At 36.8% G+C, this 26365-nt stretch overlaps 1 protein-coding gene across 1 annotated transcript in view; it reads left to right on the top strand.

Annotated features, from left to right (window-relative positions):
- Afg1l (AFG1 like ATPase) overlaps positions 1-26365 on the top strand; it is a 195906-nt gene that overhangs the window by 164119 nt on the left and 5422 nt on the right. Inside the window, 2 exon segments of the mRNA XM_047558780.1 lie at positions 21256-21396; positions 24447-24560. Of these exon segments, the coding sequence (XP_047414736.1) occupies positions 21256-21396; positions 24447-24560 (255 nt within the window).

Here is a 26365-nt window from a genome sequence, read left to right as displayed (position 1 = left end):
TGGCATTTCCCTTTTCTTTCCTTTTTTAATGCTTTATTTGGTCTTACTCCAAATGAAACCAGTGGTTGGGAACTACTTCTGATTTGTGTCCTGTGTTTGGTTCGCTGTCAGAAAATACTAAAGGATGAATAGCTTTTATCTATACTATCTGGCCAAGACTCAAGGCTGAAAGGCTTGATGGTGTTTGGATGCTGACAGTGGTGATTAGTTAGCATCAGCGAATAAGGGCATTAATCACCAGAGCCCAGGCAGCCCCAGAGTCTCCTTGGCCCTTTTTACCTTCTCAGCAGCAAAACTGATCTGTAGCATTGCTGGTCTGTGTGCTCATTCCCCACAGATGCTGACCTCTGGCAAAGCCATGTCCAAATAAGGCAGACAGCCAGCCTGGCTAATACAGTGGTGACAGGTAGGGCCAAAGTGAGCTCACAGAAAGCTTAGTAGTAAACAAATAGGTCACATTCTTGTAGGGAGGAATATGAATCCAGTGTCACAAATAAGCCCTAAGTCTTTGGTTCCTTGTCTTTTGGGCCCATGTTCCCAGTCAATATTTAAGCTGAAGAGTCATAGTCTTGGTATTAACAGACACCTTGACAGTCATCTTATCTAACCTTTCAACCAATACTGAATCCTCCCCACGAGCCCTGGTCCTCCATTTGTTTTGCTGTGCCAATTTGGGGGATGCAGTTAATGTGTGAGAGGAAAAGTAAGACACATTCAGATGTAAAATTTTACCATACATGCCTGGATCTAGCCTATTTCATATTGATTCTCAGAATAATAAAGATTTTGGGACTAAAATCTTGTAATTGGCCTAAACCACAATTTGGTTTTATTTTTTATTTTTTATTTTTTGGGGTGTTGGGGATCGAACCCAGGTCCTTGTGCTTACAAAGCAAGCACTCTACCAACCGAGCTATCTCCCCAGCCCCTAACAATTTGGTTTTAAAAGGTAAAATATATACAAGTAACTTCTTACCTGAGTTTATTTCATTATTCCAAAATTTGGGACATTAAAAAAAAAAAAAAGGAAACTGGGTGCAGTGGCACATGCCTGTAATCCCAGCAGCTTGGAAGACTGAGGCAGGAGGATAGCAAGTTCAAAGCCAGCCTCACCAACTTAGCAAGGACCTGTCTCAAAAAAAAAAAAGGAGGAGGAAATTCTCCTTAAAATTGCAAGTTTATTCTAATTATTGATTGATTTGTGTCTTCAAAGGAAATCACCATATAGTGGGTTAAAAGTTATTGACTGACAAACTTTTTTGATGTGTTTTACTGTTTTAAAGGAAAAAAGACTTAGAGAAATCCCCATAAAAGAGGGGCTGGATTAAAAACTTGAAATTTGTGGTCATTTCCATCATGGGTGGGGGTATAATAAGGAGGAATCAAAAGGAATAGAGAAAAACTGGGTTGAGAGAACACCTTCCTGCTTCCTGCATGTGGCAGTTTTTCCACGATAAGACAGCCTTACCCAGCTTCTATTCCCAAATGAGGGCAGGAACTGCTTCTTTGCTGCTGGTTCTGCTTATGGAAGTTTAAACCTTTCAAGCCATGGACTTCTCACACCCTGCCTAGAGCTTCTCTAAAGAGAACACTTATTTTCTGTCAGTATATTTAGTCATTTCTGTTAACTGAAATTGGTTGGAAACATGACCAGTTCCTTGTAATGGGGAGAATGTGCCCAGGGTTTCCCAGAGGGTGTCAAGAGACGAGTAAGTGTGCCAAGAAATGTCTACTTTCAATATGTTCTCTGTCTCAATGATAAAATTATGTTGTGGATCAAAGATAGTTGTAGATACAAGTCCCCACATTCCTTCTAAGGAAAAAGAGAGAAAGCTAACATTTAATATTCACTTAATAGGGAAGTCTTTAGGGAAATAATGGCACCTACTTGCTGACATAATTTTTAAAAAAATAATTTTTTTTTCAGTACTGGCTATTGAACCCAGCACCTTGAACAATTAGACTAGAGCTCTACCACTGAGGCACATCCTCGTCCCTTTTCAAATTTTTTATTATGAGACAGTTTTTTGCTAAGTTACCCAGGCTGGTCTCCAACTTGTGATCCCCCTGCCTCAGCCTCATGAATAGCTGGGATTACAGGTATGTACCAAGTAATCATTAACTATCAAAAATAGAATTTGGGGGCTGGGGAGATAGCTCAGTTGGCAGAGTGCTTGCCTTGCAAGCACAAGGCCCTGGGTTCGATCCCCAGCACAGCAAAAAAAAATAGAATTTGGACTGGGATTGTATCAGAGTGGTAGAGTGTTGACCTAGCATGCAAGGCCCTGGGTTTGATCACTAGCTTTGCAAAAATAAATAGGTATAATAAGTAAAAATAAAACTAAATAATTCATTTTTAATTTGAAAATTAATTATCTCAATTTTTTCTATTTTTCTTAGAGCTTTTTAGTTGTACACAGTAATTGGATTCATCCCAACTCATTTTGCTTTTACTAATACATGTATCAGAGCACTCAGTCTTCTGAGCAGCAGTCTTCTGAACAGAAGACCTTTATCTTCAAATTGATAACATGCTGAGAGGGAAAAAATTTAGGTAAACCAATTAATATGACTATAAAACACTTTAAACATACTCAATTGATTTTTTTTTTTAAATAGCTTTAACGTTGATGGCTTTCCTATTGCTTACCTACCAACTGACTTGGTTTTTCTTAAACAGAAAAAGAAGTTTTTATAAGTAATTCTTTGATTTTGACATTTTAAAATAGTCATTTCCTATCACATAGTATATGATTTGATATAATCCATAGTACCTTCTCCCTAGATTAGATCAGATGACTCAAAATTAGTTATTACATAGTCGATTTTCAATTAGAATATTCAATAAGATGTATCTCATTAGATGTTTTACTAGTTTGAGATATATTTTAGGGGAAAAAATTGGAAATTGTTAGAATGTGCTATTTTTGTTTTCTAAATAGTTGGATGAAGGTATTACTGAGTTGAGCAAAAGATTTTGAGAAGAAAACTGGAAATGAGTTATAATGTCATAGTAACTATAAGACCACCACACATTTTAGTATCAAATGTTATTTAGCTCTTTTTATCTTTCATTTAATCAAGAAATATATCTATGATTTCACACCCTCAAGATTATTATATTGATTTAGTGGTCAGAAACTATTTCTCAAGTGTGTTCATACCTAGATGTCTATGTTATAAGGAATAGTAAAGAAGTATTAGAAGGTTTCTTTCAAAGAGTTGACAGTTTAGTAAAGGAAATAACATGAATTAAATACCAAATGCAGCAGAGTGGAAAGAGGCCCAACCAACTCCGGCAATATCAGTTCCAATCCTAACTCAGATACTGTTTTACTGAGTTGCCTTAGACAGATTACTTAACCACTCTAGGTCCAAGTTACTTACCTGTGAAATGTGTCATGTGATCAGTTAATTTCTGTCATTCCTTTCAGCAGTAACTGTCTTCTCTAAAGAACTGTTCTCACTAGTTAAATACATACTATGAAGGCATCAGGAGTTAAAAGTCAAGATACTAAGGATTGGGAAGACTCCAAGGAGACATGGGATTTAAATAGGAAATTAATCTTGACCTTGAAAGATGAGTAGAATATAGATGGATGAGCAAAGTGAAGGTATTCAACCATGGTTTGAGGCCAAGCATCACATGTTTAGAAGGGACAGAAAGTATTTGCCCAATGAGAGCAGAGTGTGTGTTAAAGAGAAAAAGGAAATGAAAATGAAAATCTCAGGCAGATCCACATAAAAGCCAGGCAGAGAAATATAGAATTCTTACTTGTGACCCACAGTCATTTTAGGTTTTGAGCAGGAACATGGAACCTAAATTAATGTTTTAGGAAGACACAGGGCAGCACACTCCAGGAAGGGCTGCATCTTTCACCAGCAGGTTCTGGTGAGTCAGCAAACAGCATTTCCTCTTGGGAAGGTCCTTCTTTCAGGAAGGAAACTTGGATGAATAAACCAGCATCCTAGAGATTTGTTACCTTATGCAAGGTAACAGAATCCTGCCCTTTTTATATCATAGGGCACTTCTCCATGATCATTCAACAAATCTTTACTGAGTATGTAATATAAGCCTAGCATAATCCAGGCTGTAGAGGGTACCAAGATGAGCGAGAGTCATCTCCTCCATTCTTCCACAGTCTTAATTTAGAAGAGAAACTGTGGTCCATATAAACCACTAGAATAGAGGCAGATTATAATTAATACCACAGGATATGTATGACTAGGAAGCTGTAGATGATCAAAGAGGACCTGGACCTTGAAGGCTGGAGGGTTGGAGAGTCCGTTGGTGGAAGGAGCATGAGTGGGTAGCTGTTCCGATCTTTCTATGCAAAAGGGATCCCGAGGACAGCTGGTATGATTTCTTCCTCTGAGACTTCCAGAAATCACAGAGTATATTTGGAGAAATAAAGTCTAGGGACAGTGTTACTTCTTCTAGTGACAGAATAGTTTCTTTTTGACAAACACACTTAGTGATCACATTTGTAAACTTTAAACAAAATCTCCAAAGTAATTATCCAATAGGCACTGCCGAACAAAGACAGAGAAAGTAGGATGCAGGTAACACTTGGAAGAAGGGATTCATATTGGTGAATTTTTCATTCTTATTGTGGTTTTTTTTTTTTTTTTTTTTTTTGCAGGGGTGGGGGCAGTTGTTGAGGGCAGATCACAGTTGACCTCAAATAAACATCTAAAATTCTATAGAAATTGGCAGGATATGACTCCAGGAACCAGAGGGGAGCCAGTGGCAGAGTGCTTGCCTAGCATGTGTGAGGCACTGGGTTCAATCCTTAGCACCACATAAAAATATACAAATAAAATAATGCATGCTGTCCATCTACAACTACAAGAAAATGTTTTTAAAAATTATTAGATTTATACAGGTATAGGAAAAAATGGCCCATTTTCAAGACAAAAGATAATCCACAGAGACAGAACCTGAGATGACTCAAATGTTAGAATGAGAGACAAAGATTTAAAAGTAGATTTTATATCTATGCTCAAATATGTAAATGAAAGTATACTTGTAATGAATGAACAAATAGGATATCTTAGTAGAAAAATTGAAAATATAAAAAAGAACCAAATGAAAATTCCATAGCTAAAAATTAAAAATTCTAGACCTAAAAATTTCAAAATTTACTGTTTTTGCTTAATCCCAGATTGCAGGTAATAGGAGTTAATAAACTTGAAAACAGATCATACATGCTAGATTTGACAGAATGGGATGAATATGAGAGAAGTATTCAGGATTGGATGAGGAATGGGATCAGGGTGAAGACAGATCACCTAGGGCTCTGATTTTCAATGACTAAAGGAATGGTAAGACTCCTTCCAGAAATATCAGAAGCAAGAGAAGGGGACTTATAAACTAGGACCAGAAATAAAGATCTGGAAGCCATTTATAGAGATATGTTAGTTTGAAGCCTAAAGGAGTTAATGAAGTCATTTGGACTTAATGAAGTTAAGTTTTGAGTTAAATGAAGTCACCAAAAAGGAAAAGATGAGGGTACAGGTAGAGTTGAAAAATGAGTCATCCCAAGAGTTAAAAGGAACCAGGGACAAGGTACTAGTATGGTTGAATTAAAGGCATAATAGAAACAATAAAAATTTCCCACTGTTTTATTGAAGAGTTTTGAAAATCGAAGTAATTTATTAGATTGGTAACATCTTGGGATTTAAATATTACTTTGTGGAAAGTCTTAACAAGCCACTGATCTTAAGGTTTTTAATAACCTAATTTTACTGCTCTTCAACCTTAACATATGTGAAAAACTATGTACATTGTAATTATCATACACATTTACAGAGATATGAAAGCCACTTTGCATACCTTTTTGTATCATCATTTTGCCCCTGAACTTTCTGCATCATCTTCCTATCATGTCCTAGTGTAGATTCACATTGTTAAATATTCACATTGTTCTGGACTGCTATAGCTTTTGCAGTACCTTTATTTTATTTTATTTTTTGAGACAGGATTTCTCTATGTTGCCTGTCTGATCTTGAACTCCTGGGCTCAAGCTGTTCTCCTGCCTCAGCCTCCCAAATGCTGAGACAACTGTGTGCACCACCACACTGGCACAATACATTTTTTAATCTCCTCCTTTACTGCTTTAATAATGCCAGTGATGCTCTGTTTTTCTCAGGCTACTTTTTCCTTCCGACCAAATACCTCTCAGTTCCATGTTTGTGAGATAGATTTCTCCTTCCCTTACGCTTAGCTATTTCCCTGTCTTGAAATCCCACCTTTTCTAGGAATACCACTCTCTTATGTTTAGTCCACTGCAACCGATGGATGCTTACAACATAATTGTTAACTAATATTAAAAGAAGTACTGCTATTTATTGTTTTAAGTTCTTACTGACATTTATTTTTCTGATTCTCTTTTTTTTATTTTCTTTTTTAGTTTTAAAGTAAGATCATTTATTATATAATCAATATTCAAATTTTGGCGATTATATAGACAAAGTCCCATATAATTTTTTTCCTAACGCAGAATTTTTGTCTCTTTGGTCTGATTTACTCTGGAATCCTAATTCTCTTTTGCTTCCTGTTTAGCTAAAAGCAAATAAATAACTAAACTTTAAAAATAAATAGAAAAGTAATAATTTTAGCATGTATTTATACCTTATCTGATTTCTAAAGAGTATTTTATATGTGCATATGCACATATGTATATACAGATAAGCACACACACACACACACACACACACAGATAGAATTAGTTTTTTTTTTTTTAATTAGGACCAAAAGGAAATAGAGAATACTTTAGTTGAAAGACAGAAAAAGTTAGTATAAACAAGTCCCTGTTATTAAAATTGAATAATTCTTAAAATTGAACAATTACATCAGCTGTCAGCCTCCTGTCAGCCAAATAGGGAAAAAGATATTCAGTAAGTTAGAAGATAGAAGCAAATCAGAGGAAGTAAAGATTTTTTTGGAACTTGGACCTTTCATAAAGGACTTCTACAAGATGCCAGTGGATAATTTCCTCAGCATCATCCCTGCTGTCACTGTAAGTTTGTATTGTACAGATTCTTATAGCAAGCTCAGGGCATAATGACAAAGTGAAGTTCAGTGAAACTTGTGCTGCTTGGTCAAAAAAATGCTCTACAGTAAGCTTTTCTCTGAATTATGTAGCTTGATCCAGAAAAGGTTTTAAATGTTAGACAGTGTATAGATTTATGTTGTTCAAGCCTTTCATTAATGTTTATCTTTTAATAAAATTTGGGCAGCACATAATTCAAGGTTGTCTTTTCGGCAAGAAGATGGTAGTGAATAATTCTATCAATCTTATTCATAGTTTGAAGGGTTTGGCCCTTTGTGTATTCAGCAGCACAGAGAGGCATTTAACCTTGCTCTGATCCCTTTTAAAATCTGTAGAGTATGAATTAGCATTTTTTTTTTTTTTTACTGAGTCTTTCCATGATTTGTAAAACAGAAGAATGGGAGGAAGAATAGTAACGCTTTGCCATCGACTTCTTTTCCAACTCTGTGCTATTCAAATATTTAAGCCTAAGAGCATCCACTTTCTCCCAAATGGATTCCCACAAGGAGAGCAAAACAAAAACAACAGCAAAAAATAAAACACAGGTAACAAAACTGTATTTACAAGACCTTAACATGTTCAGAAGTTACAATTGTCCAGTTTAAAGTTCTTAGCTATTCTAAAGCCATTTCTCCTTTTTTTTTTTTTTCCAGTATCCTAAATGTCACCTTTCATGCTGCTTAGCTCTGATTTTCAAGGAAACAATTAGAATTGACTCACCTTGCCTTTCACATGCACATGCAAGACCAGTACCAGAGGGTCTAGAACTTGATCTTGCACCATGTGGATAGTTTTTCACATTTCTGGAAAGATATCAAAACCAGGCAAATCTACAATACTGTCCTTCTTCCCAAAGAGATGTAGCAAATACTGCCCTCTACTGTGGGGTTGCTCAGTGTGGCTCAGTTATGTTAATGATCCAGTGCCAGTATTTGGGTAGTGATTTCAATCATTTTGGTAGAACAGTGCTGTTGCTAATTACTTCATCATTATTGTATACATTCTTATTAAAAAAATAGAACACAGAAAAAGATGAAAACATTTTAGCCTTGGTCACATACATTTATTATCCTCTGAAGTCTACACAAATACCATAGCACTATATCTGAGGCATTAATAGAAATGTTTAAATTTCCAATGTTATAAACTAAGAAAATACCTTTTCCACTGGGGAAAAAAAGAAGGTGTTTTTATAGCATGATTTTAATAAACAAGTTTGTGAAATAATTCTAATACCAGTTGGGCTGTTTTTCTTCCCTTTGCCAATATTTTTTTTTTTTGCCATATTTGCTGAATTGCTAATATCCAGATTCAAAATTCAAAAAAACTGGCTATTTGTGTAGCTCTAATAAATCTTCTTCATGATTTTAATGCATTAATTGTACATGTTTAATAGTGGAGGATCATGTTTAAACAAATACCTTCCAAACATTCTTTAAAGAAATATTCACTAACCAATTATGGCTGGGAAGGTGACTTAGTAGCAGAGCACTTGCCTAGCATATGCAAGGCCCTGGGTTCAACCAGTGCTGCAAAACAATAACAAAATGCCACTAACCAATGAAATAATTGCATATATGCACTTATGTGTATACAGCATGCTTTAAAAAAAGCTCTTGTCATAGCAAGAGCTGTGGAAAACAAAACCTAGTAATCCTAAAGAGTCCCATGGCTTCTAAAAAAACCTAAAGTCTAAACCTTTCTTTACCTTAATTAAGAAACTTTCAGTATTACAAGAACTAGCAGGAGAGTCTAGGGAAGCTAGACTCCAGGACATGGTTAGCCAACATCTGTAAAGGTCCATTTCTCCCAGCCTTACACCCTGATTTCTTATAGATTCTAGGCTGCCTCTGACCTTTCCTCCACTACAGTTGAACTGAAAATTTAGGCTGCATAAAGCACCTTGGCAAGAACTTTCTAACTCAAGAAGTGCTTGGGAGTCTTTGTGTACTCGGTTCTGGGCTTCACTTACTCATTCACTGTTTTAATTCCTTTGGCAGGTTCGAATCTAGCTTATCCCATTTCCTAAAGGAGCAATTCTAATTCCCTCCAAATTTTAGATGTCTATGAAACCTTTGGACAAACATCATCAGATGCCAGCAAACAATGTAACAAATTTCAGTCTGGTTTACTCAATTCCAAGTGGTTAATACAACCCCCCTAATTTTTAACCATCTCATAAGATGCTTTTGCAGTTTCGTCTGTTTATTGTATGGAAGATTGAACCCAGAGGTTCTCTACCATGGAGCCACACTCTCCAACCCCCTTTATTTTTTAATTTTTAAAATTTTGAGATATGGTCTTGCTAAGCTGCCCAAACTGCCCTCAGATTTGCAAACCTCCAGCCTCAGCCTCCTGAGTTGCTGGAATTGTAGGCATGCACCACTGTACCTGACTGCTTTGGCAGGTTTTATGTATTGCCTTAAAGCTGTATTAATGCTTACATTCAATGATGCTTATTAATTATGATGATGCTAATGCTAATGATTTCCTACTTCTTCATATTCTTTTAGCATTGTGTTTTTAATCTGGCTCAACATTTTTCATTTTGGTTTTCTGTGCTGCAGGCTATATAAGTCAAATACCTGCAGACTGTGTAAGTCAAATATTTTTATGCCATTTGGAATTTCCCACTTTCTCTCCCTTAAACAAACTGGAAGCATTCCTAGGAATAAGCCCAGCACAGTGATTTGCTGTGGCTTGTATCTTGAGGAATCCATCAGTCCATAATCTCTAGAATTAAACATCTCCAGAATTTGGAGATCTCTTTATTGCATACACAAAGCTAGTCAAGTGTGTGAACAGTGCATCTTTCTGTATTTTGTCACCTTGATTTTTTTGTTAATCATTATTTCTATAAATTGTTTGTTAAAATATCATTCCCCCATAGACTACTATATTAACCATTGAAAGTAGTAACCTGTAGGACAGTTTAATCTAGACAGAGCCTGAAATAATGATCCTCCTACTTGAGCTGAAATAATGGTGGCAGAACAAGCTTCAGCAAGGCAGAGGCAAAAGAAACAGAAGCAGACAGCACATTTGTGGATGCTGACATGGATCAGCTGCTCCTTGCAGGACAGAAGGCACTGTGGTGTGACATTTGTCATTTCACATTGCTGTGGCATTGAGAAAATCCCCATTCCTGGCACCAGGGTTAGAACCAAAATAGGCAGCTGTGCCATTTCTCATACAAGAGAAAGAAGATGCAAGCAAGCTCTTTATTCCTAAAAGTTTGTTAGAGGAACTGTGCTACGTATAATCCAGCTGTATATTCTCAGTAATTAAGGAAAACAAATGCTCTTTGGAAACTCATTATAGATTTAAAGTTCTTTAAGTTTTCATCAGGTTTCCACAGAAACAAAGAGTTTGAGACAATAGTCGAGAATGCACAAACCATCAAATAAGTAGATTTTAATTGTTCCTATCTAGAAAATTATTCAGGTAACCAGCCACATCAAAGACTATTAAACTTTTTAATTGCTCAGGTAGAAAGATGGAGAATGTCATCATTATCTATCATAAGAAGAATCTGCATTAGATAATGCTACTTGAATTTTGAGCTAGAATAACATACTCAAGGATGCTACTAACTGAAGTGCCATTTAGTACTCAAAAGTAATCATATGCTTTAATTATTCATAGGGCACAATGCATGAATTCACAATACTAATTTTGGTTTCAAAAAATGTCTTATGCTATGGTTTACTACATAGGAGTATCAAGTAACACAAAATAAAAGTATAAATATTTGCAGCTGCACTCGATATCATGTGCATGCAATTTAGTTGTATGTTTGTGTGGTCAAAGTTCTTACAGGTAGCATGTACAAGGCCCTGGGTTCAATCCCCAGCACCACACACACACACACACACACACACACACACACACACACACAAAGTTCTTACAGGATTTAATGCAATGCCTCATATTTATTAGTACTTGATAGTTATCATTGATTTAGAAGAAGTCTTAATGACAGTGTATTCAATCACTAATTATGTTTAATACAAGACTCTGTTCCCTGGTTTTTGCTGGGTGCTAAGGACACTGAATTGAATTAGATAGTACTGACGCTTCTGGCACTTCCAGTCTTGTATGGTGAAGTAAATGAAGGTAACGATGATAAATTTAAATAGATTTTTAGCTCCTCAAGTTATTTGCTACAGTCACATGTTGCTTTAAATTGGGATTGGTTCTGGGAACTGCCTGGCTAGGCGATTTTGTCATGCGAACATCATAGGATAGACTTAAACCTAGATGATGTGGCGCACGCCATGCCTAAGCTATATGGTGGAAACTGTTGTTCCTAGGTTACAAACCTGTTCAACTTGTTACCACACTGAATCCTGTAGAGTTGCAACACAATGATAAATATTCATGTATCTAACATAGGAAAGGTACAGTCAAAATACTAGGCAATAGGAATTTTTCCAGCTCCATTATAATTTTATGGGTCCACTGTTATATATGTGGTCCATTGTTGACCAAAACATTATTGTGTGGGGGCATGACTGTATAATGCATTTTGTATTGAGTATTTTATACATTCACTCTATTATTATTAGGGAAGGTGCAAGAGACTAAATGTCTGAAAAATAAAAAGACATAATATATTTTATTTGGAATTAGTAAAGATTCAACTTGTTTCTCTATATCATTCTGTTTTTACTCTTCTTTTGTCATAATATATTTTGTTTCTCCTTTGAAAAATCTCAAATACAAAGATGATCAAACACACCTGTACATCTATCACTCAGCTTAAAACAATTAGTATTTTTATATATTTACCTATGCCTTTTTTATACATGAAAATGTTGAGCAAAACATCTTAATACAATCATAATTTCACATTGTTTTTTGTTTAGCTTTTTATCATGAGCATGCTTCCAGATCATAAAATATTTTTATGAATACCATAATTCTATTATATCAATGTACCTAACTTATTGACTCATTTCTATGTTGTTAGATATTAAATTACCTTTAATGTTACATAGTCGTAAATATCCTACATACATACATAGTCTTTGATTAAATTTCTGATTACTTCTTCCTGATTGATTTCTAGAAGTGGAATTCTGGGTCAAGTTTATAACATTTTTATTTTGACATACTGATTTTTTTTTTTCACTTTTTAAAATTGGTGCATTATAGTTAAGTTTACATTTTTTAAGACTGTTAATACAGTCCAACAAATTGTTTTCTGTAACAAGTGAACACATTCACTTTTCCAGGAGCAATGGATGCCTCATTATATACTAACTGGCACTGCAAAGCATAATTTATTTTTCTTTGTAGAATTGCTATGCAAAAACTGACATATTATTCTTATTTTGTCATTCTTTGGTTACTACTAAGCTTTGCTATATTTTCATTATACTTTGTATATTTTTGTTTTATGAATTTATTCAGATTCTATATCCATTTTTCTGTTGGAATACTCTTGTTTTTTTTTTTTTTTTGTACTGGGGATTAAATCCAGGGTTGCTCTGCCACTGAGCTATATATATATCCCCAGTCCTTTTTATATTTTATTTTGAGACAGGGTCTTGCTAGGTTGCCCAGGCTGATCTTGAACTTGGAATCTTCCTGCCTCAGCCTCCCAAGTTTCTGAGGACCTGCAATTTTTGGAATACTCTTGCAATTTTTGTCTTGCTCAATACCTTTTTCATGGCAACTTGTTCTCTCTTGCTTACTCTCTGCTTTTATTCAATTGGGACATGCCTTCCAGCATTTTATAAGGATGCCACATTATCTTCTAGGTTTTTTATTATAATTTTATATACAATACAATTCTAGAATTTTATTTCTGGATATTATACTGTACCATAAAAATTTCATAAAAAGTAAACAAGGTAAATCATGATATATATGTGTACATTACTCTTAGATAAAACTAATTTCTATAAATACTAGATCTTATTTTTCTACAAGTGCTGAGCTTGGTAATGATTTTGAAAAAATATGGACTTTCCCTGATAAATCTCCCTAGCAATTATAGTGAATAAGTTAGCTATTGCTGTATTATAAATTGCCCTAAAATTCAGTGACTTGAAAAAATAAGCATTTATTATTGCTGTCTAGTCTGCAGGTCAACCGGGAAGTTCTTTTGGTCTCTATTGGACTCATTTAGGTATCTGCGTCAGCTTTGCTGATCAGGCTTGGGTTCTCATCTGTATGGAGGCCAACCAGCTGTATGCTGACCTAAGATGCTCAGCTAAAATAAGTATCTCTTCTTGTGTTCTTTCCTCTTCCATTATGCTAGCGTAGGTATTGCAAAAAAGTGAGCAGAAGCATGTGAAACCTGTTTAAACTTAGGCTCAGAACTGGAAACTGTCACTGATGCCACCTTATTCTGTTGCCTGTGGTAAATTACAAGGTCAGTCCAGGTTGAATAGTAGGCAGATATACTCATATCTTTTTTTTTTTTTTTTTTTGTGTGTGTGTGTGTGTGTGTGTGTGGTGCTGGGAATCAAACACAGGGCCTGTGCTTGCAAGACAAGCACTCTACAGACTGAGCTATATCCCCAGCCCTATATGCCATATTTTAATAAGAGGGCTAAACAGTCACAACCCAAAGAGTGTGGACATGTGAGTAAGAAGAATCAGCCATTACCGTAACCAAATTACCCCACCTAGGCATTCTTCACATCTCCAGTAACATTTCAAATATTTTTAAGTTATCATGATTTTCTAGAGAATTTTAGCTAATACATCTGAATCCCCAAATCTTTAAATATTGAATCCTAGAAAAAGGAGAGGATGAGTGGCAACATTAGTATTAACCTACCAATCTCATTGATAGTATGTAACACTTCAGAAATGATACCATTTTTGTGGTACATGGGGCTATATAAGTGGCATCAATACATGGTTTGCATTATTTTTTATTTTATATTATATAATGAGAAGAAAAATAACTTTGCAGAGCTGCTTTAAAATGTATCAAATATTGAATTTGAATAAAACTTTCAAATACAATCTTTTTAAATATGTTGTGAGAAACTTTCCTCCACAAACATAACATTTTAAGATTTAGGTTTAATGCTTGAAATGGCTAAATGTAGTTCCAGATTAAGACTTTTAAAATGATAATCTGAAGAAATTTTGAAGAGAACATTTTCACAGTTAGATAGTGAGAATGAGCATTCTTAAACAAGAAACATTTAGGAAGTCTTTTATTTTCTGTAAGCTGGACTCTCTCTATAGTTTGTACCACCCTCCTTTTTAGGACAATGAAGGAAGTTGGATGAAATAAGTATTAGCATAGGCTAACTGCTGAAACAAATAGCCCCCAAATCTCAGAAGATTAACAAATAAACATGTATTTCTTACTCATATCACCATCCAGTGTAGGATGGCCTTGAGACTCTGCCCCATGCAGTCCTTCATGGACTCAGGCTTTGTTGTTCCTTCAAGTCCTCAGAGTTCTATCTATTCAGCCAGCAGATGAAGTGAGGAGCCCTGAAGAACTACATCTAGTAATAAATGTGAACATAAGTAATCCAACCCTTTCATGTGGGGCTAAGTACTCAGAAAACTTCAAGTCCTAAAGCCTTGAATTTGCATTTTTTTCCTACAAGTATTAATTTTTTCAAAGATAAAATCCAGCAGAAGCCAGGCATGGTGGTATGTGTCTATAGACTCAACTCTCAGGAGGCTGAAGCAAGGGGATTACTTGAACAGAAGAGTTCGAGACCAGTCTGGGCAACATAGCAAGACCCTGTCTCTAACACACATAGACACACACACACACACACACACACACACACACACACACACAGAGAAGAATTTGTACATGACAAAGGAGGTAGAGACTGGAGAGCTGACTTAAAGCCAAGGAAGGCCATGGATTTCCAGCTGCCACTAGAAGCTAGGAAGGATAGGAAGGACTCTTCCCCAGAGACCTCAGAGGAAGCATGGCCCCTCTACCACTTGATTTTGTATTTTCAGACTCTGGACTATGAGACAATAAACTTCAGTTATTGAAAGGAAAAACCTAGCCAATACAAAAATAACCAAACTTATAAGGAAGCAAAACACTGAATGAGGAGAAGTAAAATAAACAGACAGTAAAATTGTGAACTCTAGATATTAGAATTATGAGTCCATATTTAAACCACTAAGATTACATAGTCAAAGAGATTTTTTAAAAAGAATAGGTTTGGAAATTTTAGAAAGGGATCTAAATACTATAAAAAGAGACAATACTTTGAAAAAAGAACCAGTGAGAATTCTAGAACTATAAAGTTCAGTAACCAAAATTAGAACCCAACAGATGAGGTTGAGAGCAAATAAAATATAACTAAGGAGAAATGAAATAGACCAGACTATGGGTCAGATAAAACTATAGAGAAAACTGAATCACAGAGACATAAAATTTAAGCAGATAGTGTACAAAAAATGTAGAATATATAGGAAGTTTAACCTACGTTCATTTAGAGTACCTAGGTACCCTAGGGCGGGAGGCGGTGTCCATGTGCAGATGAGCTGTATATCATCTGACATCATGGAGACAAGGAACACTGACCCCATGCTACACATCAAGCTTATCTGCAAAAGATTGCAAAATTAAGATATGATGTAAATGGAAGCATATCAACTTGGATTGGGATGTGGATTTTGACATTGAGAGCTTGGTGCTTTACTGTGAACTATTTGGGAATCCTGCCATTCTGCCTTATGCTCTGTTTTACTGCTTTAGTGTGAGGAATCATTAGTTGCATAAACCTGTGTAGCTAAAGTCAGATTTCATCCAAATATCAAATTCTTTTTCCTCTGTCAAACTTTACAGGAAAGTTATAGGTAGCTTACATTTTCTTTTCTTCTAAAATGTCCTTGAAAAAATTGAATGCCTAGGGATTAAAAAACCTTATCAGAAGAAAGAAAGAAATGCCCCTGTCAAAGTTGGTTATTATAGTCTCACATTGATGAGATATGAATGCCCATTATAAAAATGACCTCTGCTTTTTTTATTTTTAAAAAGCATTATCACTTTTGCTTTTTAAAATAACACAAATTCACTGGGCAAAAATGTTTTAAAGTATAACAAAGAAACAAAATTCATCTTTTCTTCTCCTACCCAATGATAACTATTACTAACATTTTTGGTCTGTATCTTTCTAGACTTTTTCCTATGGTGTGTTTGGTATGTGTTTTATTATTTTGGGGACAAATGATAAAAGAAAGGCTAGGCCTGCTCCCCCAGGTTGTGTTATTTTTTTAATTTTTAAAAATTTGTTCTAATTAGTTAGACTTGACAGTAGAATGCATTTATGCATTTGATAAATCATACATAAATGGAGTGTAATTTCTCATTTTTCTGATTCTACATATTGTAGGATCACATCAGTCATGCAGTCATATACATCCATGAGATAATAGTGTCTGTTTCAGTCTACTACCTTCCTACCCCCATATCCCATCCCCTCCCTTCACTCCCCTCTACCTAATATAAAGTAACTCTGTTCTTCCCTAGCACCCACCCTCCCTTATTGTGAATTAGCATCCACATATCAGAAAATATTTGGCCTTTGGTGTTTTGGGTTTGGCTTACTTTGCTTATCATGATATTCTCTAACTCCATCTAAAATTTACCAGCAAATGCCATAATTTCATTCTTCTTTAAAGCTGAATAATAGTCCATCATATATATGTTTGTGTATATATGTGTATATATGTATGTATGTATGTATATATATATATATATGTATTTATATATCAGATTTTCTTTATCCATTCATCTGTTGAAGGACACATAAGTTGGTTCCATAGTTTAGCTATTGTGAGTTGAGCTGCTATAAACATTGATGTGGCTGTGTTATGTTTTATTCATACATTTACTCCCTAATTCATTCAATAATAATAAGCACTTCCATTGTGCCATGACCTGGGTTTGGGACTGTCATTTCATTATGTAGGCCTGAGGATTTCCCCCCACCCAATGTGGTGCTGCTGATATTACTAAAGATAGAAAGAGAGGGCCTGAGGTAGGAGGAATTTTTGTATGACCTTATGGAGAACCAAGGTGTGTAGAGCAGACATTTCAGTGGACAGTAGCAAGGGCCAGAGGGAGCAGCTTCTATGTCCTGGGTGGAAGGGTAGAAGTAGACTAGAGTCAGTTTACCTGTTCACTCCAGTAGGCTCCCTGGCCTCTCAATCTGAGGAAAAGATTAATGGTTAGTAAATAATAGCTAACTACTTATTGAGTGTTGTATTCCAAGTAGTGTACTATGCTTAAGTCATTTCATTGGCTTCTCACATAAATTCTGTAAATTTTATATGCAATCAAGAATTGAATCCTCAGGAGCTAGGTGCAGTGATACATGCCTATAATCCCAGAAACTCAGAAGGCTGAGACAAGAGGATCACAATTTTGAGACCAGCCTTATTGAGACCCTGTCTCAAAATAAGTAAATTAAAAAGAGCTGGGGGTATATGTAGTTCAGTGGCATAGCTCTCCTGGGTTCAGTCCCCAGTACTGCAAAAGAAAAAATAAAGAAGTGACTCCTCAGAACAAACCTGAGATAAGTCCTTTTATAATCCCCCTTATTGATGAGGAAACTAAAGTTCAGAAAGGTTTACTAAAGTTCACATGACTGGAAGTGACAAAGCCAAAGTTTCCAAAACCTTTACTACATTTTCATCCACAGTCTAAATCTCCATATCTCACCAAATTCAATCCTGAAATTTTGTTTGAGTGTTACTTCTTGGACATTTCAATATCAAAGCTAGTGTAAGAAAATATTTATAATTTTTTTCATATTTTAAATTAATCTTAATCTTATTGGAGCTGATTTTGAAGGGGAAGAGATTTCTTTCATTAATTAATATAGTCCATTCTTATTTCTCATGTTTTTAAAGAAAAAGTAATATTACAGTTTCTTTTTTGCCTAATTTTGGATTTCTTTGGCAACCAATAATCTCTTCTTATTGTATGATTATTTTATTGTGATAATGTATAACAAAATTTCCATTTTAATTAGTTCAATAGAATTAAGTACGTTCCCATGGTGCCACCATCACACTATCCATCTGCAGAACTTTTTCATCATCCAAACTATATGCAATAAACAATAACTTCATATTCCCCCAACCACTATTGTTTTTAAAGGAGATAGGTAATTATGTTAAGCTCTATTTTTCTTTATGTGATCAAGCACATAATTGTTTTAGTGATATGCAGGAGAGGACTATTTGTTAATATGATGGCAAATGCAGAACCTACTGACAAAGGTGTATAATTTGTAAAATAGCTGAGTGGGCAAAATTCTGATTTTCAGTTGCCCTAGGCACTTCAATGCACTTCTGATAATGATTTTCCTTGGGCATGTAGTTATACTGATAGAAATCACATCCATGCATAAAGAGTGAGCTTAATTATACATAACTACATACCTAATATGAGGTTTTACATTTTTTTAAATATACCTTCTGATTTACAAAAGATGAGATACTCAGTTCTAACTGATCTCAAGAAAGTAGCTTCTGAGTGCGAGGGTCTTATTGTATGCATTTATGCTTTTTTACAGGAAGACATTATTCTGCCTTCCCTTCTCTCTTCTGGGAATTGTTTTCATTATGTGGTGATTCCACAGTCTCCTCTGGTCACTGCTGTGACTCCAAGGTCAGGCAAATGCACAAAGACTCTTTTAGGGTTTTAGATGAAGTTGGTGGTGGAGGAAAATTAATATTCCCATTGAGAATGTAATTTCTTTACATTCTCAAATCATTTGTACTGAGCCCAATCACTTGAGCTCAAAATAATAAAAGTAATCAAAGTGGTTCGATGGGAAGGTATCCAATGCCCCAGCCACTTGTGCTAAATGCTTTATATGTGTTATTTAATCCTTAATTCTGTGAGATCAGAACCAAATTCCCATTTTGTAGATGGGAAAACCAAGGAACAGAAAAATTATATAATTTACCAAAAGTGCCCAGTTAACAAGTAACAAACTGAGGATTCAACCCCAGCCTTTGTTCCTAGCTTCTCCATTAACACATTCCTAGTCTCCCGGGCTTGACAGCAGTGTGTCCTTGCAAGACGGCCAGGGTTAAACCAAAAACTACCCCCCAAACTCCCAGTACCCTCAAGCCCCTCCCTGGTTGAGGTGAGTGTCGTGACTCAATCAAGTTCAGGCACAGGGTCTGGAAGTAGAAGCTTTGCAGCCAGGGAAGGAGGAGAACAGAAAGACCAAGGTTTCTTTCAGGCTGCCATTTTTATCTGGTTAGTGAGAAGAGAGGGGAAGAAGACAGACCTATGCACCTTCCCAAAGGAATCTGATTGATCATTCTTTGTGCTCTTCTCTCTGGTTTTGTGCCCCTTTGCCCAGGTCCCATACTTGCTGTGCCTGTATTAGAACTGCTCTCTCTTGGGGGAACCCCTTCTTCAAAACTTAAGTGTCTGGATTACTTATACCTCTCCAGTCTTCTAGAGGACCTGTATATCTGTGCTGAGTGTAACTGAATGGGTTGTGAAGACTTAAGGTCCTCAAAATTATTTCTACCTGCAGGTTGAAAGTGCTTGTTCCTAAGCATCAATTTAACCCATGAACATAATGAAAACTACCTGCATGCACGTTCTTTGGGGTTAGGAACATCAGGAATTGTCCTATCAGGAAAGGTAGACGTAAATGAATGAATGCAAAGGAGAGAATGACTTTTCCCCCTTGTACTCCTTAATTCTCCCAGGAACTCAGCCATAGCATCATTTCTGAAAGGCATGTTCAGGCAAAGGGACCCCAAGTGAGAGACATTTCTGGACAGCAAGAAGTATTGATGGATTCTGCCAGAAATTGAGGCATCTCAGCCTCCTGTGTCCTAGGGATTGCTCTTGGTGAGCTTTCAGAGGGACCTCAGCATGGCACCTAAGCCACCCAGTCTCTGATATTTTCACACTCTAGATGACCAGAAATGCTCTTTGCTCATGGTTTGTTATGCATGGAGTACAATCACGTGCAACTTAAAGTGAGCAAAGGTGACGTTTCCTGATGTTTCTAACCCTAAAGAATGTGTGTGCAGGTAGTTTTCATAATGTTCATGGGTTAAATTGATGCTTCAGGAACAAGCACTTTCAACCTGCGGGTAGAAATAAATTTGAGGACCTTAAGTCTCATGTTCCCCTTGTATGAAAAAGCAGCAACTTGCTCCAAATGATTTTTCTTCTTCTTTTTATAGTACTGGGGATTGAACCCAGGACCTCACGCATGCAAGGCAGGTACTCTACCACTGAGCTCATCCCCAGCCCCCACCAAATGATTCTTGAGGTCTCAGTCTACTTGTGCCCATTCAAGCCCTATAGCAATGTGTGTACTACATCATAGTTGAATAATTATACCTCAAGTTGATGACTTTCATACTGAAGCATAATCTTTATTTAAAAATTGTGACATAATTCCTCATGCCATCATAAAATGGCTCCATTGAAAACAGTGATAGTTTGCAGTTGAGTAGTAGAAAGGGTTAAAGGGCATCATTTTAGCATTTTTGCTGCTGTGATCAAAAGACCTGACAAGAACAATTTTAAGGAGGAGAAGTTTATTTGAGGGCTCACAACTTCAGAGGTCTCAGTCCATAGATGACCAACTCCATTGCTCTGAGCTGGAGACAAGGCAGAATATCATTATCATGGTTGGAAGGGTGTGGCAGAGGAAAGCAGCTGGTAACATGGCACCAGAAAGCTGAGAGAGAGTTCTGCCCAAAGGCCTGCCCGCAACAACCCTCTCCTCCAGCTGCACCCTACCTGCCTACAGTTACCACCCAGTTAATCCCCATATACTGATTAGGTTAGGACTCTCATGGTGCAATCTTTTTACCTCTTGACTTTCTTGCATTGTCTCACACATGAGCTTCACATCCAAAACCATAACAGGCATTTTTTAAATTATGTCATAAAAAAAAATATAAAAGACTGGATTTAGGACAGATTCCTAAAAGATACCAGCTGAGGCTAAGGCTAGAGATACTCTTTCACTCTCACCACACTCTTGTCTTCTTTCTTGCCCCCGTTTTGCATCATTATTAAGGCAACACAGGGTCCACTGTCTGTGTCTTTAGCCTGCTCTGAAAACACTGCCTCTTTTGGTCATTAACCCCAAAGCTATTGCCTACATCAGAGTGATAAGAGTTTTCAAATTAAACCAGCCCAAAGGAGACCAGTATTGATCTCTTCCTTTTCTTTATTTTGTTTTAATGATAGCCACTTGGAGCCAGTGACTATTTGGAACTATCAAGGAATTTTGATACAGTATTTTTACGAAACATTCCACAATTTACTCTAGCAAAGAGGACTCAAGCTCGAAGATTCATAACTCTCATCGATAACTTTTATGATTTCAAGGTAAGGCTGTAATACATTTTCTCAAAACTACACATTTTGGACTGCAAAGCCAGATGACCTGGCTTGGAATCCTGGCTCTACCATTTACTTTGCCTCTCAGCTACAGCTTCCTCATCTACAAATCAGGCCTAGTAATAGTATTTACTTCAGAGTGTTGTGAGGACTGAAAAGGCTAATCCATTTAAGGTATTTAAAACATTTGGCCAAGGCTGAGTGCTGTACAAGTACCATTAGTAGTAGGAACAGTTTTAAAGTCTGACTCCCCTCACAAGTTACTCTGCTATGTTAATGATTCCATCATCCGACCAAAAGGATCATGTGCACCATTTAGGATAATCAACACAATGCCAAGCCCAGACCAAGTGCTCAATAAATACGTGTGGCCTGAATAAATGGTTGGGCTGATAGAATAATGAATGAACAATATTAGAATTATCTTGCCCTATGACCCAGAAACCCCAATAACTAGCATTATACCATCATCTTGTTTGTTTGTTGTAATCCATGTGTTTTCACCCAGATTGTGGAACCACTGCTCATTAATGAAAAGCAGCGTAACCTAGTGGTCAAGGAGTAGGTGCTGGAGCCAGGCTGTCTGTCCTGAAGACTGGGTTAACCTCTCTGAGCTTCAGTTGCCTTGAAGGGGATAACAGTGGTACTTATCTCAAATAATTATGTGAGGGTGAAATGTATATGTAAGGTAATAAGAACATTGTCTGGCATATATTGAACTCTCAGTAAAGGTGAGTATACAGATTTAAATATATATTGTCAGGAAAGATATATGTATGATGTTAAATTAGAGTTCATTTTAACATGAGTTTACTCCCTATTCCTTGTACAGAATTAGATAGAGCAGTAATTGTAAAATCAGGGGGACTTAGAGGAAGCCAAATAACAGAATCTGCTGGGAGGGTGAGGTGAGGTTTCAATATTTTATTTACTCATTTTTTCAACAATCTTTATCATGCAGATGCAGAGCTCAGTGCTAGAAATTTGGGAGTAAGTGCCACCAGACACAGCACCCACCTTCATGGAGCTTTTAGTTGTGTCAGAGACATGTGACTCACATGGCCACAGAAGTCTGTTCTGTCACCACTGCAGGATGACTTCTTGGACATTATGGTACTCAGAGAGTCTAAGGGGGAAAGCACAGTGATCTGAAAGGGGCAGAGGGGGTGGCGCAAGGAAGTCTTCTAAGGACTATCTGTATTAGGATCATCCAGGCTACTTAAAATCCAGACTCTAGAGCTTACCCCATCAAATGAAGACCCAGCCTGGGACCTGGAACAGGGGTTTCATATAAATACTAAGGGCAGTGAGGGCTGAACTCCATGCACAGGATAAAAGCAGGTAACCAAGGCAGGCAGTTTGCAGCCAGGGCCCCAGGATGGATGGGCTGGGCACAAAGGGCTCATACCCAGGGAGTAGACACACTTGTCATCAGGAAGTCAGGAGAAGCAGGGGCGCGGTCCTGCAGCTGGGGATTGAGGCCCATTGACTGTGAAGGTCTGCCTTCTGCAGAGACTGCCCCACACTAATCATAGGAGGTCCAGAGAAAAGGGTGTGAGCCTGGAGGCAGCACTGATTTTACCAGAGAGGCTTCAAGAAGGAAATGGTGGAGAGGCGTTAGTAGGTGGTTCTTAGATTGGAGGATCAAGAACTTCATTATTTTTGTATTTCAGCTGGAAATACTTTAAAGAAAGTCTGTGACCCCATCCCTCAGTCCTATACACTAGTCCCACCTCACTTCCACTTTTTCAGTTCTTATTTAAAGGCAAAAAGGATTTATCTGGCAGTGTAATGGACCACACTCTCTTAACATTTGTTATAACTAAATCACACACTTAGACATTATAATCTTTATAAAATATAGGGCAGATTATCTTATTTTGGAAATTGAGAGCATTAAACAGATAATATTTTAGAATTTATTCACAGAAATTTGTGAAATAAGGATATTCCCATCTCAATAATTTCATAAAGTGTTATTTGTGATGAAAAGAATTTATAAGAGGGGGTACAAGGTTATTTGGAGATGGGAAAGCTAGTCCCAAATATCAACACATTATTTTAAAATATTGATGTGTTTATTTATATAATGATTTTAAAGGGATAGCTGTGAATCCTGAAAACAAATTCTAGGATTTTTTAAACATCAGGAGGAGTATGTTTTATATTTAAACTAGTGGACATAAAATGCATAAATGATATAAAGCTGTTTCCAGTATCTGATCACATACACGTACTCACTCAAATAATTTATGTAATGTAGTGACATTAATATAAATCTTAGTCCTTCTGAAGAATGTCCTAGCAGGATGTTGATATAAATGTACACTCTGGAAGCTCAGGGTTGAGGACTAATGTGCTGAGCTTAGCTGTCAGCTGTGCAGCAAAATGGTAACTACTTTACAGTGCATCTGGGAGCAGCTTCAATGCACATAGAGACCAGCTCCAGCCAGCCAGGTGTAAATATCAGCAGCAGAGTGTGATTTTCTGTCTGTTTGCACTGCTGTGACAGAATATCATAGATTGGGTAAATTACAAATAATAGAAATTAATTTCTTACAGTTCTGGAGGCTGGGAGGTCTAAGATGAAGGCTCGGATAGATCATTGAGGAGCCCTCATGAAGGCCCCCTGAAAGGCCCCACCTCTTAATACCTTTGCATTGGGACTAGTTTCAACATGAATTTTGGAAGGGATACAAATGTTTGAACCATGACAGAAATGGAAAAAACATCAGATTAGAACCAGAAGATCTGGGCTGATCATGAGCTGAGACCTCTGCAGGCCCAAAGTTTCTCACTGAAACATTTGCTCCTTGGTGCACAGCATGGTATATGCTATTTGGAAATATTTTGAAAAGTACTGTGCACTTTTAAAATATCATTTAACGGCAAACTGCTAGAGAAATTATGGACATTTTCAAAGCAAAAATCTAAGCTTCCTGATGTGACAAACATCTTTATTTTGTGAAAGATTTTCCTTACTTTCAACTTGTGAAATATAAACAGTAACACCATTTACTCATTTTCCTCTATTTCAGGTGCGCATAATTTGCTCTGCAACAACTCCTATATCAAGCTTATTTTTGCATCAACATCATGACAGTGAGTTGGAGCAAAGCAGAATACTGATGGATGATTTGGGGCTGAGCCAGGTAGGCAATATTAACATAATCTCTTTTTATTATAAAACAGCTTAATTGTTTTTGGTTTGATACATGGCTACATTTTGAAAGAATGCAATATATAGTTAACTGTTGATTTGCTGCTTGCTTCTAAAGCAGTGTAACTGATTTAACATTCTCAATATCACTAATTTACAATCTTAAAGTAGAAGAAACCTTAATGATTGTGCAGACCATTGCTTCGTTTTGCATTTGGCAAAAATAAAGTCCAGAGAGAGACTAATGGGCCCACAGTCACTCTGATGGATAATAGCAGGCCAAACTGGACCACAGGGATCTGTGTCTGGTTCCAGGCTCATTCTACTATACTATGTTGCCTTTTCTGGATATCTGTCTTCATAATTGCTAGATTTGTAGAGTATAATATCATATTCAAGAGTATGAACTGACTTGTCTAGGATGGTGAAGTGTTTAGCAAGGCTCAAGCTTAAAAAGAAATCTATGATTATCTCCCAATCTTCATGCAGCAAACATTTATGGAGCACCTATGGGTACCAGGCTCTAGGGATGCTCTGTGGGGGACAAACAGATTCTGACCCAGTTCTTCTGAAACTTGGAGTCTGTATTTACCCACAAGTGACTTTGCATTTCTTTCTCTGTGAAAACATTGCAGGGTGTATTTTCCAACTATTGACAATTGAAATATTAGTCAAAATTTAAAACTATTAACATTCATTCCAAGAATGAGAACCCCGTTCTTCCAGCCCTAGAGGTAAAAACCCATTTGGAGTGATTAGGCCATTCCATATTGACCTGAAAAATAAATTATGTATTCTCAGGAGTTTGGGAGAAGGAATCCTGTAATTCTTTAAAAAGTGCTTTAAAAATGTGTATGTCTTAGTCTGTTCAGGCTACTATAGCAAAATATCATGAAGTGGGTGGTTTATATACAGCAGAAATTTATTTCTCACAGTTCTGGAGTCTGGGAAGTTCAAGATCAAAGCACCAGATTTGGTTTTTAGTGAAGACCCAACTTCCTGGTTCACAGACTACTTTCTTTTTTATATGAACTTCCGAAGGTAGAAGTAGTGAGGGTTTTCTCTGGACCCTCTTTTTAAAATCACTAATCCCATTCTGGAGGGTTCTGCTTTTTTAGAACTAATCAACTTCTAAAGGCTCCACCCACTAATATCATTACCTTGGGGCACGGGCAGGGATAGGGGTTCAACATATGGATTTTAGAGGGACACAAAGATTCAGATCACAGCAGTATAGAAATAAATAGCTACTTATACCCACCTATGCTGGGACCATTTGAAATGTTGGTTCTCCAAGAACAATACTTACATCTAAACATTATCTTTGACAATTCGAAAGGTTATACTTGAGAAAGTATAGTAAATCCTTTCTAAAGTGATTTAAATTTTATGCTCTTAAATTTTATCTCCTGGGATCAGGACACACCAAAGCAAGCTCAGCACTTGGGCCCAATAATATATGAAGAAATCAGGGAAATGTGACCTCTGGGTCATATAGCTTCACAGTGGATCAGTGGGGAAGATGGACTTAGGGGTCCAGAGTTTTTCTCTGAAAGACCTTAATAGCAAACCCCTAATGAAAGAAAGGAATTCAAAACCGCTTAGTGGCCACGAGCCCACACTGGTATCATTGGTCCCAAGTTATTGAAGGTCTTCACAGGGACAGAGCTTCCCAACTTAACCCTCAATGAGAGGACCAAGTATCTTAGTTCTTTGCAAAGTCAGATCCCAGGCACATTATTCAGGGCCCAGGACCTGGCAAGCGTGTCCGGAGGAGACAGAGTCATAGACATGCCA

Source organism: Sciurus carolinensis, chromosome 7 (genome assembly GCF_902686445.1).
Source record: "Sciurus carolinensis chromosome 7, mSciCar1.2, whole genome shotgun sequence".
NCBI classification, from domain to species: Eukaryota; Metazoa; Chordata; class Mammalia; order Rodentia; family Sciuridae; genus Sciurus; species Sciurus carolinensis.
Note: the sequence above shows the minus strand (reverse complement) of the source record. Positions and strands in the feature narration are given on the sequence as shown.